General features: G+C 34.1%; 2 protein-coding genes across 2 annotated transcripts in view; one reads left to right on the top strand and one right to left on the bottom strand.

The window, feature by feature from the left end:
• Positions 1 to 11,847, top strand: part of C8H8orf88 (chromosome 8 C8orf88 homolog) — a 27,022-nt gene extending 15,175 nt beyond the window's left edge. The window contains exons 5-6 of the mRNA XM_050802633.1: positions 8,819 to 8,925; positions 10,620 to 11,847. Of these exons, the coding sequence (XP_050658590.1) occupies positions 8,819 to 8,925; positions 10,620 to 10,643 (131 nt within the window). The 3' untranslated portion in view covers positions 10,644 to 11,847. The remainder of the gene's footprint in view (positions 1 to 8,818; positions 8,926 to 10,619) is intronic.
• The window catches only part of NECAB1 (N-terminal EF-hand calcium binding protein 1), a 174,036-nt gene continuing 158,115 nt past the window's right edge, over positions 11,582 to 27,502 (bottom strand). Inside the window, exons 11-13 of the mRNA XM_050802621.1 lie at positions 19,020 to 19,097; positions 17,682 to 17,773; positions 11,582 to 14,173 (exon numbers count right to left, since the gene is read on the bottom strand). Coding sequence (XP_050658578.1) covers positions 14,145 to 14,173; positions 17,682 to 17,773; positions 19,020 to 19,097 — 199 coding nt within the window. The 3' untranslated portion in view covers positions 11,582 to 14,144. The remainder of the gene's footprint in view (positions 14,174 to 17,681; positions 17,774 to 19,019; positions 19,098 to 27,502) is intronic.

The raw sequence follows: 27,502 nt of genomic DNA on the forward strand, positions 1-27,502 counted from the left end.
TATGTTTCTGTGTTATCTATTGTTAACTCTTTTCTTAAAATGTTCCAACAACTCTGCCACACTTGTGTATACTATTTATGCTCAAGTATATCAGTTCTTTTTTTTCTTAGATGGGACATTCCTTTCAGAATACTCCATAATCCTATTCCAATATGGACTAGTTGTTCTTTAGTACTGCTGTACAGCTATTTTTCTGGAGTGGACCTTTGCTATTATCTTGGGATATCCCTTTATAATCCTTTGGTTTCTTTTTTAAAAAATTGAAGTGGAGTTCACCCAGTCACCATTTTAACCATTTTAAAATATACAATTAAATGGCTTTTAGTACATTCACAATGTTGTACAACACTACTAATTCCAGGACATTTTTATCACCCTAGAGAGAAACCTCTTACTCATTAAGCTGTTACTACTTTCTCTTCTCTCTACTTAGGCCGTGTGGTAGACACTAATCTATTTCTGTCTCTTTGGATTTAGCTATCTGGCCATATCATATAAATGGAATCACACAATATGTCACTTTTTTCAATTTATTTTTTAAATTGATATATAATAGCTGTACATATTTTATATCAATTAAAATAATTGAGGGTACATGTGATATTTTGATTACTATGTACAATGTGTAATGATCAAATAAGAGTGATTGAGATATCCATCACATTTACCTTTCTCTTGTGAACAATATGTGACCTTTTGTGTCTGGCTTCTATCACTTTCCATAAGATTTTCAAGGTTCATCATGTTTTAGCACTATTAATACTTTATTTTTTATGACTAAATAATATTCCATTGTGTGGATTATACCACATTTTGTTTATCCGTTTCTCAACTGATACACATTTGAGTTGTTTTCACTCTTTGGCTATTGTGAATAATATTGCTGTGGACATTTGCATACAAGTTTTTGTTTCAACACTTGTTTTCATTTCTCTCAGGCATATACCTAGGAGCCGACTTGCTGGATCATTGGTAGTTCTGTGTTTTAACATTTTAAGGAACTGCCAAATTGTTTTTCACAGCGGTTCTACCGTTTTACATTCTTAGTTGCAAGGTACTAGGGTTTCCAATCTCTCAATATTCTTGGTATTATTATATCTTTTTATTATAAGCAATCCTAGTGGGTGACAAGTGGTATCTCATTATGGTTTTGATTTGCATTTTCTTATGATTATGATACTGTTTTTTCGTGTGCTTGTTGGCTATTTCTATTTGTTTTTTGGATACATCCTTTATTCAAGTTGTTTAACAATATTTTAACTGGGTTGTTTGTTATTGAGTTGTTTTGTTATTGAGTTACAAGACTTCGGGATATTAGACTCTTATCTAATATCTGTTATTCTCCTTCCTGCTACTGTTCTCTTTCCACTGTGTGCATATATATATATATGTATATATATATATATATATATGTATATATATATATATATATATATATATATATATATATATGTATATATATATATATATATATGTTGTCTTTTCATTCTCTACTGGAGCTTGTGTTATTCTCTTGATAGTGTGTTTTAATGCACAATTTTTTTTAGCTTTGATGAATTTTAATTGTTTTTCCTTTTGTTGCTCATGTTTTTGTTGTCAGATCTAAGAAGTCGTTGCCAAATCTAAGGTCATTAAGATTTACCCCTGTTTCATTCTAAGAGTTTTATAGTTTTAGCTCTTGCATTTAGGTCTTTGATCTATTTTGAGTTAATTTTTACATATGATGGGAAATAAAAGTCCAGCTTCATTGTTTGTCATGTGTGTATCCACTTGTCCCATCATAATTTGTAAAACAGGCTATTCTTTTTTCATTGAACGGTCTTGGTACCTTCGTTGAAAATCAGTTGACCATAGGTGTATGTGTTTAATGTGTTTATTCCTGGACTCTTAATTCTGTTCTCCTGTTTTATATGCCTGTCCTTACATCAGTATCACACTTTTTTTATTACTATAGCTTTGTAGTAACTATTAAAATTGGGAAGTGTTAAGTCTTCCAACTTTGTTCTTTTTCCAAATTGTTTTGGCTATTTAGGGGTCTTTGCAGTTCCATTTGATATTTTAAGATCAGTGTTTCCATGTCTGCAAAAGAGGCCATTAGAAATTTGATAGGGATAGCATTGAATCTATAGATCACTTCGAGAGGAATATTGCCAACTTAACAATATTAAATCTCACAATCCATAAACATAAGAAATCTTCCCATTTAGGTATTCTTTAAGTTATTTTAGCAATATTTTCCAGTTTTTGGTGTACAAGTCATATACCTCCTTGGTTAAATTTATTCCTAAGTACTGTATTCTTTTTGATGTTATTGTAAATGGAATCTTTTTGTTATTCATTGATCATATATAAAATAAATTTATTTCATGGGGAACATTACTATGAATTTATGAAAATGAAAAATATTATGAGACTATTATGAACAGTTAGTTGTATGCCAAAACCTAGATAACCTAGATAAAATACAAGTTATTAGGAACACAGAATTTACCAAAACTAACTAAAGAAGAAATAGAAAATCTGAGCAAACCTGTAGCAAGTAAGAAGATTGTATCAGTAATTAAAAACCTCGCAACAAAGAAAAGTTCGGGACTAGATGGCTTCTCACCAGTAAATTCTACTAAACATTTAAAGAACAGTTAACACTAATCCTCAAACTATTCCCCAAAAATATGAAGAGGGGTAACACTTCCAATGAGGCCAGTATTATTCTGATACCCAAAGCCAAAGACATCAGAAGAAAAGAAAACTATAGCCAATATCCCTTCAAATATAGATACAAAAATCCTCAATAAAATACTAACAACTTTTTACTATAAACATAGCAAAAAGATTATATACCATGTCCAAGTGGGATTAATCTCAATAATGCAAGGGTGAGTCAACATATCAAAATCAGTAATACCATGTCCAAGTGGGATTAATCTCAATAATGCAAGGGTGAGTCAACATATCAAAATCAGTAATAATACACCACATTAACAAGATTCAGGGGAAAGCACATGATCATCTCAATTGAAGAAAAAGCATTTGACAAAACACGCTATCAAGAACAAGATAAGGGTGTCCACTTTCACTGTTTTTATTCAATGTTATGTTGAAAGTTCTAGCCATAGCAATTAGGCAAGAAAAAGAAATAAATGGTATTTAAATTGGGAAAGATGAAGTAAAAGCATCTCTATTCACAGAGAACACAGTCCTACCCAGATGATCACCAATTAGGATGGTTTGACCTATAATTTTTTGATTTTACAATAGTTCAAAAACAATATCTGTTCAGTAGAAACTGTACTTTTCTCATGATGCTGGGCAGCATCAGCAAGGTGCCACTCCTAGTTAGCCATGCATTTTCATCTTTTGCTATTTTTAACTTAAAATGGGTTTATTAGGATATAACTCCATTGTAAGTTGAGAAGCATCTGTATATATAGAAGATCCTAGGGAATTCACATAAACTATTAGAGCTAATAAAAATAAATTAAAGTTGCAGGATGCAAGACCACTGTTTTATGATTTTAGTAATTTGAGTCATTTTTTCCTAATCAGTCTTGGTAAAGGTTTGTTAGTTTTTGTCTTTTCAAATAACCAACTTTTGGTTTTGCTGATTTTCTCTGTTGTTTTTTATATTCTCTATTTCATTTATCTTCACTCTGATCTTTATTATTTAGTTCATTTTTTCTAGTATTTGATTTAGTTTGCTCTTTTCTCCTAGTTCCTTAGTGTGTAATGTTAGATACTGAGTTATTTCTTCTTTTTTAATAAGACGTTTATAGCTATAAACTATGCTCTGAACACTGTTTTTGCTTCATCTCATAAATTTTGATATGTTGTGACTTTGTTTCATTTGTCACATATTTTCTAAGTCCCCTGTTGTTTATTCTTTGACGCATTGGTTGTATAAGAGTGTGTTTTAATTTACACATAGTGGTGAATTTTCCAGTTTACTTCTGGTTTTGATTTCTAGTTTTATTTCAGTGTTGTCATAGGGCATACTTTGTATGATTTGAATCTTTTTAAATTTATTGAGACTGTTTTGTGGGCTAACATATGAGTTCATCCCAGAGAATGTTCCATGTGTGTGGAACATGCATGCTCTGGTTCCATGTGTGCTTCAGAAGAATGTATATTCTGCTGTTGTTGGGTAAAGTGTTGTATATATGTAATTAGGTTAGTTGGATTGTAGTGTTCACGTTCTGTTTCCTTGTTGATCTTCTGTTAAGTTTTCCTATCCAATATTGAGCATGGAATATTGTAGTCTCCAGTTACTAATGTTAAAATGTCCATTTCTATGCTTAATTCTGTGTTTTTCTTTCTGTTGTTGGGTATACATGTGCTTATAATTGTTATATCTTCTTGATTAATTGATGCTTTTATCATTGTATAAATGTCCATTGTCTCTTATAACAATTTTTGTCTTAATGTCTATTTTTGTCTAATATTAGTATACTCCCTTCAGCTGTCTTTTGGTTACTGCTTGAATTGAATATCTTTTACAGTCTTTCAGTTTCAACTTATTTTTGTCATTGGATCCAAAATGAGTCTCTTTTGGACAGAATATAATGAGATGATTTTTAAAAATTCATTCTACCAATCTCTGCCTTTTATAATAATTGAAAAAGTTAGTGCATTTACATTTAATGAAATTAACTGATTTAAAAAGGACTCAATCCTCCCATTTTGCTATTTGTCTTCTGTATGTCTTTTTTTGTTACTTGATTCCTCCATTACTGTTTTTTGTGTTTAATAGATATTTTCTAGTGTACTATTTTTATTTCCTTTTAGTTTACTATATTTTTTATGTTTCTAATTGCTGTGTTGGGTATTAATTTAATATATAACAAACTAGTTTGAATTAATATCAACTTACTTCCAATGTTATATGAAACATTGCTCCTATATAGATCTCTAAAGTCACCTTTATGTTGTTATTGTCATAAATTACATCTTTATACACATTCTGTCATCTATTGACCTAGATTTATAATTATGCATTTTTATGCACTTGTCTTTTAAATCATATAGGAAAAAAGGATGAATTTCATACTGAAAATTTATTGATACTTTTATATTTGCCTGTGTAGTTACATTTACTGGTGTTCTTTATTTCCTCATGTGGATTTTAGTCGCGTACTATCCTTTAAGTCTGAAAGATTCCCTTTAGCATTTCTTGTAAGACAGGTTTACAAGCAGTAAACTCTGTCAGTATTTGGTTATCTGTGAATGTCTCCATTTCTGCTTCATTTTTGAAGGAGCTTTTGTCAGGTATAGATTTTTTGATTGACACGTTTTTTGATTTCAGCACTTTAAATATGTCATCCCATGACTTCTGACATCCATAGTTTCTGATGAGAAATCAGCTGTTTATCTGATAGAGAATCCCTTGTAAAGTGATGAATTGCTACTGTCTTTCTGACCTCAAGATTTTCATTGACTTTAACAGATTGATTACGATGTATCTATGTGTGAAGAATCTCTTTTAGTATACAGATAGATGCTCCTTAACTTATGGTGGGATTACTTCCCAATAAACCCATCATAAGTTGAAAATATAATAAGTTGGTATGAGAGTCTTTGGCCCAGAGAGTCTTTGGTCAGAGAATCACCAGTGCTTAAAGTCTGAAACCTTGAATTGCTTTTACATCATCATAAAGTCAAACAATTGTAAGTCAAACCATCATAAGTTGGGGGTTGTCTGCATTCTATTTGTAGTTTGTTGAACTTCTTAGATGTATAGATTCTTTTTTTGTTGTTAAATTTTGGAAATGTTATTCCACGATTTCTTCAAATGCCATTTCTTCTCTTTTTTCTCTCTCTCCTCCTGGCACTCCCATTATATATTTGTTGGTATGCTTGATGGTAACCCATAAGTGTCTTAGACTCTGTTCATTTTCTTTATTATTTTTTCTTTTTGCTCCTCAGACTGAATAATGTCAATTGAATTACTTTTAAATTTGCTGATTCTTTCTTCTGCCTGCTCAAATCTGCTGTTGAAACCCTCTTGTGAATTTTTCACTTCTGTTATTGTACTTCTCAATAATTTCTATCTGGCTTCTTATAAGTTCCATCTCTTTATAGATATTCTCTATTTAATGAGACACTCCTCTCATAATTTTCTTTAGCTCTTTGAGCATATTTAAAATAGTTTATTGAAAGTCTTTCTCAAGTAAATTCAATGTCTTGGCTTCCTTGGTGAAAATTTCTATTTCTTTTTTTCCAATGAATGAGCCCATACTTTCTTCATTCATTGCGTGCTTTATAATTTTTGTTGTGGTGGTTGAGAACTGGACATTTTGAATGTTATAATGTGGCTGCTCTGGAAATCAGATTTTCTTTCTTCCCTTGGGTTTGTTGTTGCTCTTTGTTGTAGTAGTTGTTGTTAGCTTAGTGACTTTTCCAAACTAATACTGTAAAATCTATATTCTTTGTCATGAATGACCATGGAAGTCTCTATTATGTTATCTTAGTGGTCAGCTAGTGATTTGACATAATTTCCTTCAATGGCTAGAACCATACCAAACTGAAAAACAAAGAAGCCCCTCTTTCAGCCTTTGCATAAGGCCTCTATGTATTTTGATGTATTGCCTTAATTCTGCCTTCACCTTCATTTCCTGCTTGGTAGGAATCTGAAAGTCAGCCAGGAGTGAGTGCTTAGGATCTTCTCAAGTTTTTCTGTGAACCTGAGCCTAGCTTTGACATGCATGTGGGCTTCTATAAAGAATATTTGGGATTCTTTCAGTGCCCTTCTTCCTCAAAGCATCTTGTTTTTTCAGTTTTTCCTCCCAAGCTTTTTGGTATGCCTAATGTTTGCTCCAATTGTTATCCCTTGTCTCAGGTGGAAGCAATTAATACATTTTCCTGTAAATGTTTGGACAAATGGATTTTGGGCAGCAGCTTTAATGCTAGGAGAATTCTTAGTTAGGTGTGAAGTACAGGCAAGCTTCTCAGAATGGTTCCTCAGGGAACCACCAGAAAGGTCAAAACAAATAATCATAATTTTTTGAGAATGAAGTCTGTACTACTCCCTCCAGTTCTGGGAACCTGTAAAAGTAATGAGGGCTGTTGTTTTCAAGGCCATGGCCTATCTGGGGGATGGTCCCAGGTAAGTTAAATGCCACAATTTTTTTCCCAAATTTAGCTATTTTTTTGTTCACTAAGCATTCCCCTGGTTTTAACAGGCTTTGGGTTAGAGTCCGGGGTTCTGAGAAAGTTGATTCTGACAGTTTTTATGAGCATACTTGTTTTTGTGGAGGAAAGACTTTTAGAGTTCTCTACTTGGCTGTTTTACCTGACATCACTTACCTCCATTTCTTGAGTTTTATGTTTTCTTCTTTATTGATTTATGTCCTTATTTTGCTCAAGTACATTCTCCAGGAGTTTCATGAAAAAAGGGTATTGGGTTGGTGAATTCTTTGAGTTTGTGTATTTGAAAATATCTTTATTCTGTTCTCACACTTGATTGATGGTTTGGCTACATAGAATGTTCCAGATTAAGGATGAACCTCAAAAATGTTACATGAAAGAAACCAGACCCAAAATTTCTGATAAGTTAAATTTTCCTTGATGTATTTCAGAACTGTGTATTAGGAACAACACATTGATAATTGTTACCTGTTAGTTGATAGGAAGATAGGATAGTAATTCAACCCTTCTTTTTCCTAGTCTTTGCATTTTTTATATCCATTTACTTTCAACTTACATGCCTTTATATTTAATATGTGTCTCTTGTAGGCAACATATACTAGGGTCTTCTTATTTTTTAAATCCACTCTGTCAATTTGTAGTCTTTAATGTAATGTTTAGGGGGTCAGTAAACTATGGCTTACAGACCAATTCCTGTTTTTATAAATAAAAATGTATTGAAACATAGCCACATCCTTCATCTATATATTATCTGTGGCTGCTTTTGCTTTAACAGTAATACATATTTCTTAAAACAAAACTTAGAGAAAAAAAGGAATCTGTTATACTTACCCACCTATTTATCATCTCTTTTGCTCTTTATTTCTCAACAGTAAAGTTTCCATCTAGTATAATTCCCTTTAGCCTGTAGAACTTCCTTTAGTATTTCCTGAAGATCACATCTGCTGGTGATGAATTCTTTCAATTTTACTTTATCTGAAAATGTCTTTCCTTCACATGCATTTCTGAGCGGTTTTTTCCCCCCACTGGACATGAAATTCTTGGTTACTGTTCTTTTCTTTTAGAACATTAAACATCTTATTCCATTCCTTCTGGGACAGCATATAATCTGTCTTGGTGATCGTTTCTGGTAATCATTTCTGATTTGAAATCTGCAGATATTTGAAACATTGTTCTCCTTGAAGATAAGGGCCCTATCTTGGGTCCTATTCATTATTACCTAGCACAGTTCCTGATACATAGTAAGATGTACAATAAATGTTTCTTGAATTGAATTTATTTTTATTGTGTTAAGTTTTTAGTATTGATTGAGACTTGATAGGCTCATTAAAGTAACATTTTGGCAGGATCTGAATTGCCTAATAGTTTTTACTGTGGTTATACTTTATAGAAGATCATTTTACTAGACCTGAATAACCAGATGAAAAAAGCCATGCATTCCCCATTTTCCTAATTATATTTCTTTCATTTTTCCTTGGTTACTTGGTTTTCTTTCTATGTAAAAGGAGAATTGGAGGCAGTAGATGCTTTTCAAAGCTTTTTTCTCCTCCTCTTTTGCATAGACACACTACTCATCATTTTATAAAATAATAGAGGACATCCAGAAAAAAATAAACCAAAAAGTGATCTAGACAGCTCTACATTTCATAACATTACATTTGATGTTTAATATCTACAGAGAGAATTAAATACAGCAGAGATTTCCTGTTGAAGCTCTCAAGTGTTTCCATCTGCAGAAAAAAACCAGACTTTCTGCCTGATCATCCCATTGTACTGCAAAAACCAGTAAGTAGTTTTCTAAGTTTGTATTGTAATAGTATATTAAAAATATTTTTCTTTAACATTTTCATCAGACTCTACCTCTAGATTTTTAACCTTCCTTATTATAAGATACAGGTAATTCAGAAAACTACAAAAATCTAAAGGTATAATAAACCAATTATTATAAAGTAACTGTCTAAAAATTAGAATGGAATAGCTGTATTTTGTTTAAGAAATATTTTTAATTGGAAGGTCATGAAAATATTATCCAATACTCTAAAAGTTTTATTTTTTCAATTAAATTATATTTGCCACCTGGAATTAATTTTACTCTATGATGTGAGGTGGGCATCAAGTTTTACCTTTTTCTACATGGATATCCAGTCATTTTAAAAATATTTATTGAAATGGTACTTCTCTGACATCTTTGTGGCAATATATGCGTGATCTGTTAATGGGCTATCCATTCTGTTCAATTAGTCTTTTTATACATTATAACAAATCATCTCATGTATTTTTCTTTAACATGTCTTTGCTGTTCTTAGCCCTTTATATTTCTGTTACCTTATCAAATTCCATCTAAATAAATACACATAATGAATACATACATGCATCTCTTAGGATATGCATGGAAAGGACATGGATTTTGTCATCAGACATGGCTTCAAATTGTAGCTCCATTCTGTGTACTGGCAGTTCAAACTTGGACAAGTCACTTAACGTCATTGAACCTTAGTTTTGCAGTTGCTGATAAGGATGATAATCTCTAACTGTTAGGATTAATAAAATAATGCATGAGATTACTGAGTATGATACTTTTCTCTCATTTGCTCTTAGTAAATTATTCCCATTCTTTATGGTCTCTACTTACATTTGACTGGAATTTAACTTTCTATTAGAGTTTTTGTAAATACCTTTATATAGGTAAAGGTAGCTAGGACTCTTCTGATATGAGATTCAGGATATAGGTATACTGAGAAAAGTTCAAATGAGAGATATATGGTACTACCTCCTATCTCCATTTTTGGTATTCTAATTCTTTGGAATTCATAGTATTTTTTTCCTCAAATTATAATTTTAAAAAAACGTTATGTTGTTCATAGTTTATGTTAATATTTCTTAAACTCCCTAACTTTAAATCTCTAGCCAATTCTTTTTAAAGTTAATTAAAGCAGGAATTAAAATTTTGTATAATACTTCTCATACAGGAATATTAAATAAGAAAAAATGTACTTGATATTTCAACTTTTCCGCCTGTTCAAAGATCTTTGGGATATGTAATCCATGGTCTGTAAGAATAAATTTAAACTTCAGTGCTATATAAACTATAGTCACTGTTTCATTTGTAGACTTTCCACCTTTAATAACATTTTATTGTGTAAATAAAAGCTTGACATACACTTTTTAAAACAAACTTACACATTAGAATTCATTTTACTTTTGATTTACACATTAATACATTTTTTAAAACTAGGTGCCACAGAAACAGAACAACAGGTTTGGAATACAATTTAATATATTTTAAAATGAATTACATATATTTTTAAAACATGAGCCATTTTGTTACTTGACAGTTCTAGTTACTTTAATAGTTTCTGTGTTAACATGCATTTAAATCTGTAAACACCTGGTACATTCACAGTATTTGGTTTGATGGACTAATTAGTAAAAACCGTATTCAATCAATTGATAAATTAACTTTTTCTTTTATATTACAGGAAAACAACCAAAGTTTTAAGTAGCATTTTAAGAACAGATGAATTTGAAGAGAAAGAATTATTCATTTTATAGTTTGGACATCTGCAAATGAGGTGGATCTAGCAACAATAACTGTAATGGACTGTGACAATTCAATTTATTCTTAATTTTGATGGTTGAGTATTTGACTTCTCTAAAAATGAGAAAGAGCTATTTTAAACTATAAAGAATTTTCTAATCAGTTTCAGCCTTGCAGGAGGTTTCCTGCATAAATTGGGAAGTTACACTGGAAAGTAGGAATTTGGTTAGTGAAGTGGGAAGACTGTATATTTATAATTTGCGTACTACTTGCAATTTTTTGTTTTTCATCACTTGTAATAATGGAATGGAAATGTAAGCTGTAAAGACTCTCAAATATAAAATATTTGCTACAGTGTATATATGGTACATAATTTCTTGTTGCTTTTAAAGTTGCTTTTGTTGTTCTGCTTCCCACTGATTTCATACCAGCTCATGAATGGATCATTACAGTCTCTTCAGAGGCTTAGAATGATTCAGAATGTTCAATGCATAGTTCTCAATGACAGGAGGGAGAATTTTTAATGGGTATTTCTTTTCAGATATATGATTGGTCTCTAGGTTTTTGATAATAATATGGTCTTAAATTCATAATTAATAGCAGAGATTGATAATTTGGAAACAATGGTAGTGAATGAAACTGAAGTTGAAAAACAGCTGCTACTTATGTCACTAATCAGACCATATGAATAGCAGAAGTTGAGCAATTTCAAAGTAAAACTGATATTTTTTTTCCAAAAGAATTTGGACATTTGAAAATAATTGACGTACATTAAGTTTTAATTCTATAATTTCTTATAACATATATGGATGAAGAATATTTGAGTTTAAGCTTTTAATTCCTAGAAATTTTATACATTAAATCTCCTGCAATTTGTCACTCTGGATGTTACTGTTGTTAAAAAAAAAAAAAAAAAAAAAAAAAAAAAGGATTTCTTCCAGAAAAATCTGCTGATATATAGGTAAGTGTAAACTCTCCCTAATTCTATTTCTCATATCCCTAGGTCTATTGGCAAAAAGTTTGTTTCACTGAATTTTGAACTTCTAAAACCAGTACTTTTTTTTTTCCCCGCTGATTTTTGAGCTTGTTTCCCAGATTCAAGCTTGTATTCCATGTTACGTTTCCTATCTTGGTCTTTTGGTGACCTCTCTTTTTTTTTTTTTTTTTTTACTACTTTGTTCTTTAGGAAAATGGGTTTTCAAATAGAAAAAAAAGCTTTGTTAACTATAAACTTATTGTTTACTTTAAAATGAGATATTTATACTTAGGTCTCAGTTTTTTCTTTATTCTTTTTTTTTTTTTTTTTTTTTTTTGGCTCTACTTTCCTTTTCCACTATAGGTTTCAGTATATACTTGTATGTGAATACACATGCACACAGTTCACATACATACAACTCTCACAAACATACACAAAATATATGTATAATTTGTATAAGAGCTGGGGTCAGAATGACCATATAATTAATTGGTTTGCTTTATTATTTGCCCATTCTCAAGTCATTTTAATTCTTGTTTCAGAATATGATAGACCTTATTCCAATTTGGAATCTGCAGACCCTTTCCATTCAGTACTGTTACTGAAAACAGAACCCTTTTAACAAGTAATACTACCATGCTACTTTGGAAACTGCCTAGTACCCAAAAGATTTGATATGCTTTTTGAATTGGATACTTAAATGGACCAACCAAAGCAATGTTTTGATTGGCTATAATTTGTATTTTTGAAACCACTTAAAACAAACATTCCTCAAGAAGAGTTTGTATGTCAAAAGTCCTTTAGATTTTAAAGTCTTTTGATCTTTTCTTACTATATACAATCAGTCTGCAGAGACTGTTTTGTTATGTGTCTATTTGCCTTTGTACATATGTATAGCTTGTTTGAATAATCATTGTATATCTCCATTAATGTTGTTCTTTGCTTTGTATATAAATTAAAAGAGTTGACCCAGGTGTTGTTACACAGTGTCTGTCATCCTTAGAGTTGACCAGAGGCACACAAACACACACACACACACACACACACACACACGTGTATATGTGTAATATATCAAAATTTACTACTTATTTCTAATAGAACTATGAAAGGATTTTAAAATTTTATTTATATTGGATGAGAACTAAGAGTATACAAAGGTATTGGTAAAAGTTGCTGTTTCATGAATTAGTTTGAGAAAATATTTTAGGTCAAATTTATATTTAAGAAATAAAATTTTATTAGTTCAATCTTCCTTTTTTCCTGAGTTTTTCAAAGGGGGAAAAACTGGAAAATTTTACCTTATATTTTTCCCCAAAGACTTATAGTTTCAAAGGAATTTATACTAGAAAATAACATGGCTATACATTTTTATATGTATTGTATTTTCATCAGCAGGGTTTATAACCAGGACAGATTTTTATTATTAAAAATATTTAATTTCTGAGCTTGTTGAGCAGAGTATAGATAGTATACTATCTATAGATAGTTCTATAGGTAGATAGTTTTAGTCATTCTAGTGTTGAAATTGGAAAACAGATGTCTTCTGTCTAGTCTCTTCCCTACTATTTTATGACTTCCGTAAGGTTTTGTGCTTGTTTTATATTTCTTATTTATTCATTTGGGTTAAAAGTTTATTTTTCAAGTATTTTCAAATCATTGTTTACATGCAAATATGTATTTTTCATAAGAAAAGTTAGCTGTCTGTCACATAGCAAAACTATATGCCGTAAAACTTGAACCACATTTTCCCAAAGCAATAGTCTCTTCTGTCTTGATATATTTAACTTACATAACAAGGAATTATGATGCTAATAAATGACACAATGTTGCTGTATTACTAAATGGTACTCTAACTTATCACAGAATTGTTCACTTTTGAAAAACCAGTCTATAACCTGATACATGGATAGAGAGTCTATAGGTTACAGCCAAGGTTGTTTGATGCCTATATACTAACTTTTTAACTAATGCAAAGATAATAGTCATAGGGCTGTGAGTTGGGTTGGGTATGGAGTAGACATTGTTGGAAGAATAAACTTCACTCACAGAAAATCTGTTAAAAATCACAAAACGCTGATTTAACCCTTTACAGTATACGACAGTTTACAAAATCTGCCCTATGAAGTAATACTCTAAAAGTTTCCACTTTATTTTTTCTTTATCATAACAAATTCATTTTCACAATATTATTCCTTTATGTGTATGCTTTTTTCCACATATTAGGAATTTGTCACTAAAAGGTTTTAGGTTAGTTACAGTGTAGCAAAGCATTTAGCATTAAATACTGAGAATATTAGTGAACTTTGAAAATTGAGCTAAAATTCACATGAATCATAAAATTATAGAATAAGTTTTAAAAGAGTGCACTTAGTAAATATACCAAACAAAAATATACAGTAGATTAACAACCACAGATAATTTTCTAATTGACATTTTAGATAAGAACACCTGTTTTGCACTTGGAACCATAATGAAAATGTCTAGGAACATCTAGTTGTTGTTCAGGATCCACCATGAAGCTGAAAAGAGAAAAACATTTTCTAAAATAATGAAAATAACTTACAGGGCAAAGAACGTTCAAGGTGCAAATTATATCTAAAGAGACCATTCCCCTTACCTTTAGTCTGCATAATAACTTATCTTTCTAGTCACCATTTCCTGACTGTTTGAGGCAAGATTGAACTCTTCTTATGCACTTATTTGTACCATATCTTTTGGCACTTTGTTGCAGTCTAAAATTTTTTGTTCTAGGTGAATAGAACTTGTTTTGGCAGCAAAATTATAAATGCCGTGAAGCTAAAATCATGCTATTGTTCTTATTAGAATCTGCCTAACACTGGCAGTAGTTAGGCCATATATATATATATATATGGTATTTATATACCCAGTATGAAATCCTATATGTAGAAATACCATGTATTTATACATATAGTATACATATATGCACATGTATTTATATATTATATTGTATGTATATACATAAATATACATATACATACATATGTATACATATGTATATACATATACTATAATATATACATATAATATGTGATATGTACATCTATAACAATATACATATATGTACACATATATAATATACATATATGTATTTATAAATATGTATCATATGTATAATATACATATAAATACATGTGTAATTATACATATATTTATACATATGTGATATTTATAAATACCATATATTTATACATATAGGATCTCATAAATATTGGGTATAAGCAAGTAGATAGGTTATAAATAATATTTTAGTATATCTGTATGTTAAAATTATAAATGTTTATCCCAGTGAATATAGATATCCCGAAAACAAACCAATGGCAAAGATGTATGATTGGTGGAACGCTGTGAGAAACAGATAAATGGAAGGGATTGAAATTTGCTTTCAAAGCTTTTCAAGTAATTTGCTGGAAATAGGATCTTTTTTTTGTATCCTGTTTTCTCATAGCCATAGGCTTTTCTCTTATTGCCAAGGGACATTCTGCTCCACAGACCAAGTTGATATACTGTTTTTGTCTGGGTGGTTTATGATGGCTAATGGATCTGGGCTGCCATATTCCAGTATGCTTCATTTGAAGGATTTTATATTTGAGAGGTCATTGGAATGTATTATAGTGTATATTTTCATATCTGGATGCAGTCTGTCTTAGTTGCTTAATTTCTTTAGATGTATCTTAGGTAAACCACTTAGTAGTCTTAACCATAAAAAGCAATCTTACCAGAAATCATAATTTGTAAGTTAAATTAGAAATACAAACCTACTCATACTGCGTTTTTAAATGTAATATCTGCCTTTTTTCTTTCAGATTTTAATTTTAGGTATAAATATGTGCAGCTAATACATTTTTAATTATTTATTTATTTTGAGACAGAGTCTTGCTCTGTCACCCAGGCTGGAGTGCACTGGCACGAACTCAGTTCACTGCAAATTTTGCCTCCCAGGTTCAAGTGATTCTCCTGATTAAGCCTCCCAAGTAGCTGGGATTACAGGTATGCACCACCACGCCTGGCTAATTTTTTGTATTTTTTAGTAGAGACAGCATTTCACCATATTGGCCACTAGTCTCGATCTCCTGTCCTCTGGTGATCTGTCCACCTTCACCTCCCAAAGTGCTGGGATTACAGGCATGAGCCACAGCACCCAGCTAATTATTATTATTTTTTAATCTTCATAACCATTATAACACAAAATGCACAAAACTGGTTTTTAAAAATAGTATTATAAGTTATATGGCCATTAAAACCCACAAATAATATTTATATGCTAACTTCAACTTACTGGAATAGGCCTGCTGTCACAGTGATAAAACTTTAAAATAGGGTAGGATGTCCCAATAAATGTTAAAATGTTGTAGGTTTTAAAATTGTGTCAGAAATCATGCCTACCTTTTCCTCTTGTTCTACGAAATTCCAGTAATCATTGTTGAAATTAAATGTAATATGAGATTAATACAAAATAGGGCAGCAATTAAAAGGCATTAAATTGTGTTGAACCTGGCTGGATTCACAGAACAAGAATTGATCCAGTTTTATCTGTAGTCAGTTTTTCTTTCTAAATTAGGAAATGCTCTGAGAGAGAAAGAGTAATATAATGCATGTGCCAATGACACTAGTAGTGTATAGAAAATAATTCAAGATAATGATAGCGTTGGGTCAGAAAACTATCAGATTATTCCACATTTTCAATTCTTGCTATAGCATTTTTCCCCTTACTGATAACTCAGTAGCCTCCTATTCTGTCCTCTTTTCCTACTCTATTTTTGTTCAGGTGTTTCTGTCCTGGAAAGACTCAAGGCACCAATAAAAACAAGCTTTGTTCCTTTCTTTCCACATTGGTTTGGGAGAAACGGAAATGGGTGTGATGGCGACACAAAAATTACGTGTCAGGACTTCATGGAAATTTTGACTGAAGACCAATATATTTATGATGATGCCAAAGTCCTATTCATTCTTTCATCTAGGAAATAATTTCTTTTTGCCACATACTGTCCTATAGTAATACTGTAATAGAGTAGGGAATGTGAAGATAAATAAAATGTGGATCTCACTTTCCTGCATTCTGTGTACAAAGCCTGCAGCAGTCATATTTACAGAAGTTGTATTCTAAGATTTTCCCCCTATTTTATTTTATTTTATTTTACTATTATTGTTTTTTGAGATGGAGTCTCGCTCTGTCACCCAGTCTGGAGTGAAGTGCCTTGGCTCACTGCAACCCTCCGCCTCCTGGCTTCAAGCAATTCTCCTGCCTCAGCCTCCTGAGTAGCTAGGATTACAGGCATGCCCCACCATGCCCAGCTACTTTTTGTATTTTTAGTTGAGGTGGGGTTTCACCGTGTTGGTCAGGCTGGTTTCGAGCTCCTGGCCTTGTAATCCGTCCACCTCAGCCTCACAAAGTGCTGGGATTACAGGCGTGAGCCTACCAGGTTCAATTGATTCTCTTGCATCAGCCTCCCAAGTAGCTGGGATTACAGGTATGCACCACCATGCCTGGCTAATTTATGGGTAGGGATTTTGCTTTTAGTTTGTACCCTCTGTAGCTCCCAACACAATGCTTGTTCAGAAATGGAGCTTAATCAGTACCAGTAAATAGGCTAAACACCCTGGTGCCTAGCACATATTAATACTCAGTAAATATATGTTTAATCAGTAATTGGATGGGTAGATGAACAAATTGTGTCCAATACACTAAATTACAATATGGTAAAATATTTGAATAATTTTTTGAAATATCATGATTTGGTAGTACTTCAAGTTTGTTAATATGATTAGCAAATGACTAATAGTAGGTTCATTATAGCTGGGAATACAAATAGGGTTCACTAAGGACAAAATAGAACAAATATATAGATCTTTTATTTCTTCCCCCCCACTCTCAAACCATAAGATATATGAAGAAATAAATAAGAGAATACCATTGCTAAAATATAGAAGGGAAGAGCATACTGTCTTTTAAGAAACAAACAAAAAATACAAAAGGATATAGAAGCATTGTAAACCCAGGATAATTACCAGGAACTAGCATTGTAGATGTGAGTTCTGGAGTTTCCAAGAAATCCACATTACTTCTTTGGAATGTCTTGCTATAATTTGTCTGAAGGTGGCTGTGTAAATAATTACAGGTTAAGGCTGTGCATTTTTATTTACAATCTTCCCGAGTACAGCAGAGATCAAATTTGATCAAGATGGCAAAGTTCAGGATGATGTGGATTAAGTAAGCTCCTGGATACAAGCTTCTTTTAGTGGTTGTTCAGCTTTCAAAAATGACTCAGGAGTAATTTAATAATTGTTATCAGAAACTTTTTTAAAAAGGTTTTAAACCAGGAGAACATTACTTTTTTAGAGGATAAAATAGGAAGTAGACTTTACTGCAGCAAATTTAAATAGAAAAGAATATTATAGCTGTTGGAGAGTTTAAAAAACAGAATAGATAATAAGACAGACCGTATATTTTACATTTCTAGATAATAAAAATAAATCTGAAAGACTATCTGAAAGTGTTGGCCTGGAAGCACAGAGTTGAGTAAGTTACCTTGTTTCCTTCTATGGCTGAAATACTGTTGCTATCATTTTGCCTTCCTTATAGCACAAAGTGCCTTCAAAATTGCCACAAAAATAAAACTTTTAGGTGAAATACGGATCAACTGAATTTCCAGGTATTCTATTACCTCCATCGCCATATTTAACACCCTAAACATGGACTTATTTAGAGAGCTATATTCTCTGTAGTCAGGAATTGTTATATACTCTCCGAAGAGCAAACATTTCTTTCATTCCATTTTAAAATTATATGTTTGTTTTCTATTAGTAATTATTTTAGTTTTAAAGAAGTTGATTGGTTTTGAATTTTTGACAATCAACGTCTTGAATTTCCAGTTTATTTTTAGTCTTTAAAGACATTTAGAAGGTGTTGGGCTGCAATGACTCTAAAAATTGTATGTAGTTTTGTTATAAAATAAAATAGCTGCACAGACTATCCTATGAAAAATTAGGTAAAGCTCTTTTTTCCACCTCATTTTTGTCCATCCTTTGTCTCCACCCCCACCACTACCCTCACCAGCTTTAGACACACATACCCCCATTTATATCTTCTTATCTGAAAACATCAGTAAAATGGTAAGACTCAAAGTGGGATCATTATCAAAAGTATTTGTACTTCAAGACAAGTGGTTTCTAAGCCATTAAATACATTTTTTAAAGTGCGTAGAATTCAGGGTAATGGGCAAATGGGACAGGTTTTAAGGTAAGGTAAAAGAGAACGGAGCTTTCCTACAAATCCTAAAATAACATCATGCATACATATTGCCACCTTCCTGGCTTCACATAAAATCAGGCTTGCTCACAACTTACCTATTCCATACACTACTATTTTCCCAGAACTCATAGATTATGTAGCGAGATTCATTTGAAAGCTTCTGTATAGAAATACTGAAATGGAAAATAAAAGGCATAATTAGCTACTGGGAATTAAAGATACAAGCTAACTTTTCTAATATCTATATGTAGTATGAAACAATCTTATCCATTAATAGAGGAAACAATCTAAGGTGCCTGCATGAAAATCAAACAGATTTGTCAAGAATTTATTTGTTCAATATGTCTGTTTGGCATAAGTGTTTTTTTTGTTTTTGTTTTTTGTTTTGTTTTGATTTTTTAGTTTTCTGGTTTTGCATCATGAAAACAGTCTCAATATATTGCAGACATCACTAATGTAACTTTTGCAAAATTGTATTCATTCATTCAAAAAGGTTTATTGAGCATCTGTTGTGCTAGGCCCAGAAAAATGTGAGTGCATGCTACCTGCCTTTGCCCTCAAATGTAGCTGTTAGGATTGGCCCTATCAACCACTGTACCTCTGCCAAATTCTTAGCCTTACAACATTCCTGTATTGACAGTTTTTGTGTGGGTCCTGCTCTATGCCATTTGAGTCACTTGGACCACACTACTGTTATACAACTGACTCCTAGTTCGCCAATACCTAATGGCTCTCTTCCCCTTTCTCTTTTTTCCCTTTCTCCCTGTCTCTCAAACTGTCTCTCCCTCTGACACGCGCGCGCGCACACACACGCACACACACAGACTGCTCAACACTGTCTCTGGATGAAGTTTAAGAGTCCACATTCTGGCCATAATTGCAAGGGTTTTTTGTTTTCCTTTTAAATTTCTTTTCCAATTTGTTTTCCTTTTAAATTTCTTTTCCAATTTGGGTGAGACAAATTTATTCCTTCCAGTCCTTTGGCTAGCCCAAAGGAGGAAAAAGTCTACATAATATGTTTTGAAGGAGTGAAGAAAGTAGGCTGGCTGAAAACATAGGTTGAGGTGACTGCAAATTTGATTCTGTAGCAATGAGGAGCCACCGAAGGATATAAAGCAGGGAGAGTGACGTGGCTATAGCTATGTATTAAAAGATCCTTCCGATGGCCCAGTGGGTATTGTATGAAGGGTATTGTAAAGTAGAAAAAACAGCTGGAAAGATAGTGAAATAGCATAGGTGAGAAATGATGAAGACCCAAATTAATTTTGAAACAAAAGAATAGAGAGATTCATAAACTTAAGAGTGGGAGACAAAAATAAAGATAACTTTAAAAACTGAATTACAAAAGTACAGACTGTTCAGCCTGATGGTTCACAATATATTCATATTAGAAAGCAAAACGGGGAGTTATAAAAACAATAAGGCTTTTGGGTTAACAAAGAATTTACTAGTAAACTTACCAGTAAGAGAACAAATAACAGCAGTAAAATAGTTGATTAATGTAGATTTAGGAATTACCTAAGTGTGACCAGCAGGTGGCAGTAACTACACACAGAAATTTTAATTTTTTTTCTTTAGTTCTGCTTGTGTTTTTTTCAGTTGTTTATTTAGTTTGGTTCATTAAGGTATGATGCAGCAAATATTGTTTTTAGCTCAACTTCAGATTTTCTGGAGAAAGGTTTACTCTGGAATCATAAGAATTGAATAGAAGGTGGAATTTGTGATTTTCTAATCCCAGGAGTTCATGAATGTGCTCTTTGGGGGTTCACTAAAATCCCAGAAATGATCTGCAAATTAATATGCATATATATGTTTTTCTAGGAAGAGAATCTATAGCTTTCATCATAGTCTCAAAGGGATGTAATCCCCAAGCATAACCTTCAGCAGTACACTGGACAAATTGCAATCCATCTCTATTTTCTTTAGGATAAAGTTTAAAATACTCAGCCTTGTATTTCAAGCTCTTCATCAACTGCTTCCTGAAAACTGATTCATTTGTATACTTATTACATTAAAAGCCCACTTATCCTGCTATTTGAACATTTCACTTTCCAGACTAGCCATAAGACCGTAAGATAAGAAATTCATAAAATTTTAGCATAATGCTAAAGTTTTTGAAGGAGTAAAAAGGAGTATGAAATGGCAGTGATTTAAAGTATAGCCCAACAGAACTTCCACCATCCACCATTTATTAGCTGTGCCACCTTGATCCCAATACTCAACATTGGTTTCCTTATCTGTATAATAGTGATAACAATACTATGAGAATTAAAGTGTTACATGTAAGGCCGGGCACAGTGACTCACACCTGTAATCCCAGCACTTTGGGAGGCCAGGGTGGGTGGATCACTTGAGGTCAGGAGTTCAAGATCAGCCTGGCCAACATGGTGAAACCCTGTCTCTACTAAAACTACAAAAATTAGCTGAGCACAGTGGCACATGCCTGCAATCTTAGCTACTCGGGAGGCTGAGGCAGGAGAATCGCTTGAACCTGGGAGGTGAGGGTTGCAGTGAGCCAAGATCAAGCCACTGTCTCCAGCCTGGGCGACAGAGCGAGACTCTGTCTGAAAATAAAGAAAAAAAAGTTACATGTAGAATTCTTAACTCAGTACTTGGCTTAGTGTGTGTGTGTGTGTGTGTGTGTGTGTGTGTGTGTGTTGTTAGCCCAATAGCTAAAAGGAAAGTATCGCTTTCATTCGGTGAGTAGCTATGAAAGCTAAGCCTTAATGGTATCAAAGCTAAGAAGCATGACAGAAACAAAAGGAATGGGGTGGGAGGAAAACCAGAAAAGAAATGGAGGGAAAATGTACATATCAAAGCAATGAGAAGCAGCAAGCTAATAATATAAGTATTAATAGTGGTGGTGGTGATGATTTCTACATGTATTGCTCTGTTCCAGGCTCTAATTTAAGCATTTTCCATGGATAAGCCATTTAACCTTCACAGTTACTTTGGGAGTCATGTGGCTACACTGTCCATTGCCTCCCCAAATATTACTCTCCTCTTACTAACATACTCTGCCACTGTTCAGTTTGCAATACACGCAATGTACTAATCAGTGTTGGACTGAGAATATCCTGATAACCTTACTCCTCTCTGCTGGACACTTGGTTTCCTAACCTTTCCAGTGGCCAACAATGACCATGCGACTTGAATTCTGGCCAGTGAGATGCAAGGGGAAGTACGCTAGGAAGCAGAGACTCTGGGAAAACATTTGCGTCTTCAGGATCAGACATGAGAGGAGAGCTTGTTGGTATTTCTCCCTTTTTCTTCCTCACTGTAGGCCATCTGGTGAAGAGCCAGAAGGCACATCTGAAAGACAGATCTGGGATCTTTGATGACAACATTAAGCTGTATAAGAACCTTGAGATTTTTACCTCCAGTATTCCTTTTGAGAATAATAAATGTACTTATAATATAAGTGACTGTTACTGTGCTTACTCTAGATTGCAGTTGCAAGCATTCTTATTTGATACCGGAAGGTGGTGTTGTCTTCGTGTATTTAATTCTCCATTGTTTACAGATAAGGAAACTGAGGAATGGAGAGATGAAATGTCTTGTCCATGGTCGTCACAGCTGCTAGTGAGTAAACCAGACTTTGAACTTAGGCATTTTTGCCTTCAAAACCTGCATTCTGACAAAGAGTTAGGAAACCTAATAAAGGTGACCGACAAGAAGCAGATGCAGTGATGAAAGTGCAGATTCTGTCTCAAAGGCACATGGGTGAAAGTGCTAACCAGAATTGCTTTACAGAATGGGTACTTTCAGTTAAGGGCCAAAAAGACCAATATGGGGCAATGATATTTAAGGACATTGATATTTGAGACTATACCATATAGATAATGACACACAATGATCACAGTGAGACAGCAAGAAAAGTCCAATTGCGAAATAATTTTTAGAAAGATTTGTCAGCAATTGTTAAAGGCTTAGGGCTTGAATGATTAGCTTTCAATTATTTGTAAATGTAAAACTGCACAACAACACACGTGTGATTTGTTACTTGTGTGATTCTACTCCCCCGAAACAACCTGTGTCGTTCTCCTTAAAATCTTCATACTTCCTGTGACACTTAACACTCATTGGCTAAAGCAAGAGTTCTTTGGCTAAGCTGTCTTTGGATGCAGGCCCTAAAAGCTTCAACCTTGAGCTTTGGGAGATCTTGAATATTCCTGGATGCTGGAAAATGTGTCAGTGAAATGGCTTCTAGGGGAAATGGATGTGGCTCAGGAACAGGTGAGATTAAAGATTTTAAATGAGGAAACTCCCCATAATGGTCCGGACTCACCCTCTTGGCTTCTTCCTTCCCCATGTGCATGTCCTACCTTAAATCACAAGCAAGGCCTAACCAATGAAGAAAAGACATGGCAAGAGGGCCAGTCCTCACATTTCTCCATACCAAGCTGTGGGTCACCAATTTATTTCATCTATATAATTACTGATTAATGAGGCTGGGCATGGTGGCTCACTTCTGTTATCCCAATACTTTGGGAGTCCGAGGTGGGCAGATCGCTTGAGTTCAGGAGTTCAAGACCAGCCAGGGCAACATGATGAAACCCTGTCTCTATAAGCAATACAAAAATGGCCCGGCATAGTGGCTCACGCCTGTAATTCCAGCACTTTGGGAGACTGAGGCGGGCGGATCATGAAGTCAGGAGTTCGCGACCAGCTTGGGCAACAGGGTGAAACTCCGTCTCTACTAAAACACGAAAAAATGGCTGGGTGTGGCAGCACGTGCCTGTAGTCCCAGCTACTTGGGAGGCTGAGGCAGGAGAACTGCTTGAACCTGGGAGGTGGAGGTTGCAGTGAACCAAGATTATGCCACTTCACTCCAGTCTGGGCAACAGAGCAAGTCTCCATCTCAAAAAAGAAAAAATTAGCCAGGCATAGTGGCATGCACCTGTACTCCCAGCTACTTGGGAGGCTCTGGTGAGAGGATCACTTGAGCCTGGGAGTTTGAAGCTGCAGTAAGCCTAGATTGCACCACTGCACTTCAGCCTGGGCAACAGTGTGAGACACTGTCTCAAAAATAAATAAATACTGATAAATGATTAATGATTCAATGTGCCACCATTATTTCTTAAGGATGCCTCAGGGTTGATTCTTACAATGTAATCCTACATTCATATTCCTTAGGCCCTTGACATGGAGTTTTGAATACATTCAAATTCTCGAATTTCGTAACTGAGTAACTTTAGAAATCATTTTGTTCTACTTAATGACTATGAAATTTTAGACCATGAACATGATTTTAATTGTGCTCTACCTACCCTCATAAATGAGCATCCTATTTTCCCAACTGGAGTCTAAGATCCTTGAAAGCAAACTATTCTCTTGTTCTCTGGTGTCAAGAATGGTTCTGAGAACATACCATGTATACCACTTATATTCAATTGGTACCTCCCTATGACAAAAACAGGGATTAATGAGCCTTCATGATTACAAAATAAGTGAAGAATAGCGTGTGTATGTGTTGTATCAAACAATGTGTGTGTGTATGTTATAAACATGAGTCCACATAATCTGCTTGAGTTTTTCACCAACTTAACTTTTTAAAAACTCTTTTGACTACTAAAACAAAACCTCTGTCACTCCCCATATTTAGGAGTCTCCTAATCAAAAACTTATAGGGCAAAACCTCTAATTCAGTGGCCTGAATTTAAGAAAGCAAGACCTTGTTGTAATTGGAACAGGAGAGGACTTGTCTATTCTACCCCTGGTTAACCACAGAAAATCCAGGAAACTCTAAGGATGACCAAATATTGACAAGAAGGATTAAACACTGGTTTTAGTGTCAGACAAATTTTAATAAGTTTTTTTTTTAACCCATCTGAGACTATTCCTTCTAAGCTGGATGTAATATGTGCCTCTTGATTATTGCTGTGAAGATAAGAGGACAGGCACAGTGGCTCAAGCCTGTAATCCCGCACTTTTGGAGGCCAAGGCAAGAGGATCGCTTGAGCCTGGGGGTTCAAAAGCAGCCAGGGCAACATGGCAAAATTCCATCTGTACAAAATTTTTTAAAAGTAGGCAGGCATGGTGGCGCGTGCCTGTGGCCCCAGCTACTCTGGTAGCTGAGGTGGAAGGGTCGCTTGAGCCCAAGAAGTTGAGGCTGCAGTGAGCCATGATTGTGCCACTGTACTCCAGTCTGGGCAACAGAGCGAGATCCTGTCTCAAAAATAAATAAATAAATAAATAAATAAATAAATAAGAAAATAGGTACCAAATGTCTAATCTTTTTAGTCCTTAATAATATCTATTTTATTTCATGGTAGTATTTTGTGCCTAATCATGGTGAGACTGAGCTAAACATCATGGGAGAACAGAACCTCTGACATTCACAGAGCTTTATTTTCTCAGCCAAGCACTAGGCAATTGTGCTGGGCACACTGGAGCATGACTGATGGCATCAGTGGCATTTGATTATCAATTGATACAGGTAGAAAATTGAATTTGATTAACTGGTACAACTGAAAAATTGCATGTAGACAGGCACACTGGCATAACATCTATGCCATATATATTCCATATGGGTGTGATTCCCTGATGCTCATTCCACCTGATACAGTCTACATTTCAATAATTCCAGTAAAAGAAAGAAATTAGCTGAAAAATCAACAATAAGAAGTGAACAAAGAACTGTATGAAACAAACCAGTCTTGCAAAGGAAACAAGAGAGGCTGAGAATCTATCTTACAGGAAAAAGATGCTCTCCTTCCCTCCACTTCACAGCAGGAGCTGATGGAGCAATTTATTGTGGTTATTGAGAGAATAGAATTTGCAGCAGACAGCACAAATCTATCTACTCTCTCACTCCGCCACAGCTAGTTTCCCTTTCCCTGGGACTGTTCTAGTAGCTTGAGGTCATTTTCCCAACACCCATTAAAGTTGTGTTTCTGAACCTAAAAAATAAACTTGTGTGCCTTTTTTATAAATATAAAACATGCCATCAATCCCTGGAGATGGTAATACACTGAAATAGACTTTATCTTCTCTATATCCTCATTAAAAAGAGTTTACTGAGCTCTATTTTGGGAAGTTTACACTGTGAACAGTGTATATACAGGTTCACTTTGTATTTTCTTTTCTTTTCTTTTTTTTTTTTTTGAAATGGAGTCTCGCTCTGTTGTCCAGGCTGGGGTGCAGTAGCACCATCTCAGCTCACTGTAACCTCCGCCTCCCGGGTTCAAGCAATTCTCCAGCCTCAGCCTCCTGAGGCACATGCCACCATGTCCAGCTAATTTTTCTATTTTTACTAGAGACAGGGTTTCACCATGGTCAGTCTGGTCTTGAACTCCTGACTTCATGATCTGCCCGCCTCAGCCTCCCAAAGTGCTGGGATTATAGGCGTGAGCCACTGCGCCCAGCCTTCTTTGCATTTTTAAATATTCAATTTTATTTTCAAATGAGTGGGCTCTAAAAACGACACATATTCCCACCTTTGCAAGTCTTGAGTCACTGAAGTAAAAAGGACGAAAATGGGGTTTTTATTTGTGCCCTCTGAGTCTGGTGTGACATAGAATAATAAAAATAATCATGGAAGCACAGCATTTCCTGTGTTCTTGTTACAAAGACACTACTGGAAGATGATGAGCTGTTAGTGGCACTGAGGAGGTACTGCACTCATACTCTAGAGAGGAGGTCAGTCACCCAGACAACCAGGAAACAATAGTAAACGCAATAGTGACTTCAGCTCACATGTTCAGTGGATGGGAAGCATTGTGCTGAGCACTGCATACGGACTGTCTCAATCTTCCCAACCATCTCATGAGGCTCTTGAGGAGGAAACTCAGGCTTAGAGCCAGTGAGGGTCTTTCTCAAAACCACAAAGCTAGTAAAATCCCATGTTTATTTCCAGAGCCAGACTCCTTAGCTAGAGAAATATTCTGCTGGGGTATGAATAAAATTAATTAAACACTGAGAGGAAAAGCAAAACACCCAGAGACATGAAGTATCTGTTTATGCACACACATACACACACATACACACATAAAAACCTTCCCAAAGCAATATTTGAAGAGCATTATGAAATCTAGTTTAAGCAAACTCATAAGGTAGGGTTAGACTTGGTTGTAGAAGTTTTCTAAAAGCAGATGAATTTGGACCGGGAGTCTGAACTTGAGGCAGTGCATGGTCTGGCAGAGACTTGCAGCTGGGTGCACATTTCTGAGAGGAAGAGTAGCCAGGTCTGAGGCACAGTGGGGAACAAACAGATTATATCAGAAATTCTAGCTGTGCATCACCAAGGCAGAGTGTTTAGATGAGGGAGAACAAATAATAGTAGTGATATGGATTCTGGGTCTGTCAGTAGGATTAAATATAGAGTCAGGACAAACGTCTAGCCTTTGATAAGATACTCATTAGAGAGTTACTGTAGGTTCCAGTTAAGGGAATTCTATGATAACTGTTTCCAGAAAATTATTATAGTAACTGTTTATTGAACCAGTTGGAGTGAAAAAACTGAAGATGAGGAATAGTATATTTTAGTAGCTTGAGATATCCGAAGCCTGAGCTGGGTGGTACCCATGGAAAGAGGAAAGAAAAGATCTGCTGCTGCTTCATTTTCTTTTAATGACCA

Source organism: Macaca thibetana, chromosome 8 (genome assembly GCF_024542745.1).
Source record: "Macaca thibetana thibetana isolate TM-01 chromosome 8, ASM2454274v1, whole genome shotgun sequence".
Lineage (NCBI taxonomy): Eukaryota > Metazoa > Chordata > Mammalia > Primates > Cercopithecidae > Macaca > Macaca thibetana.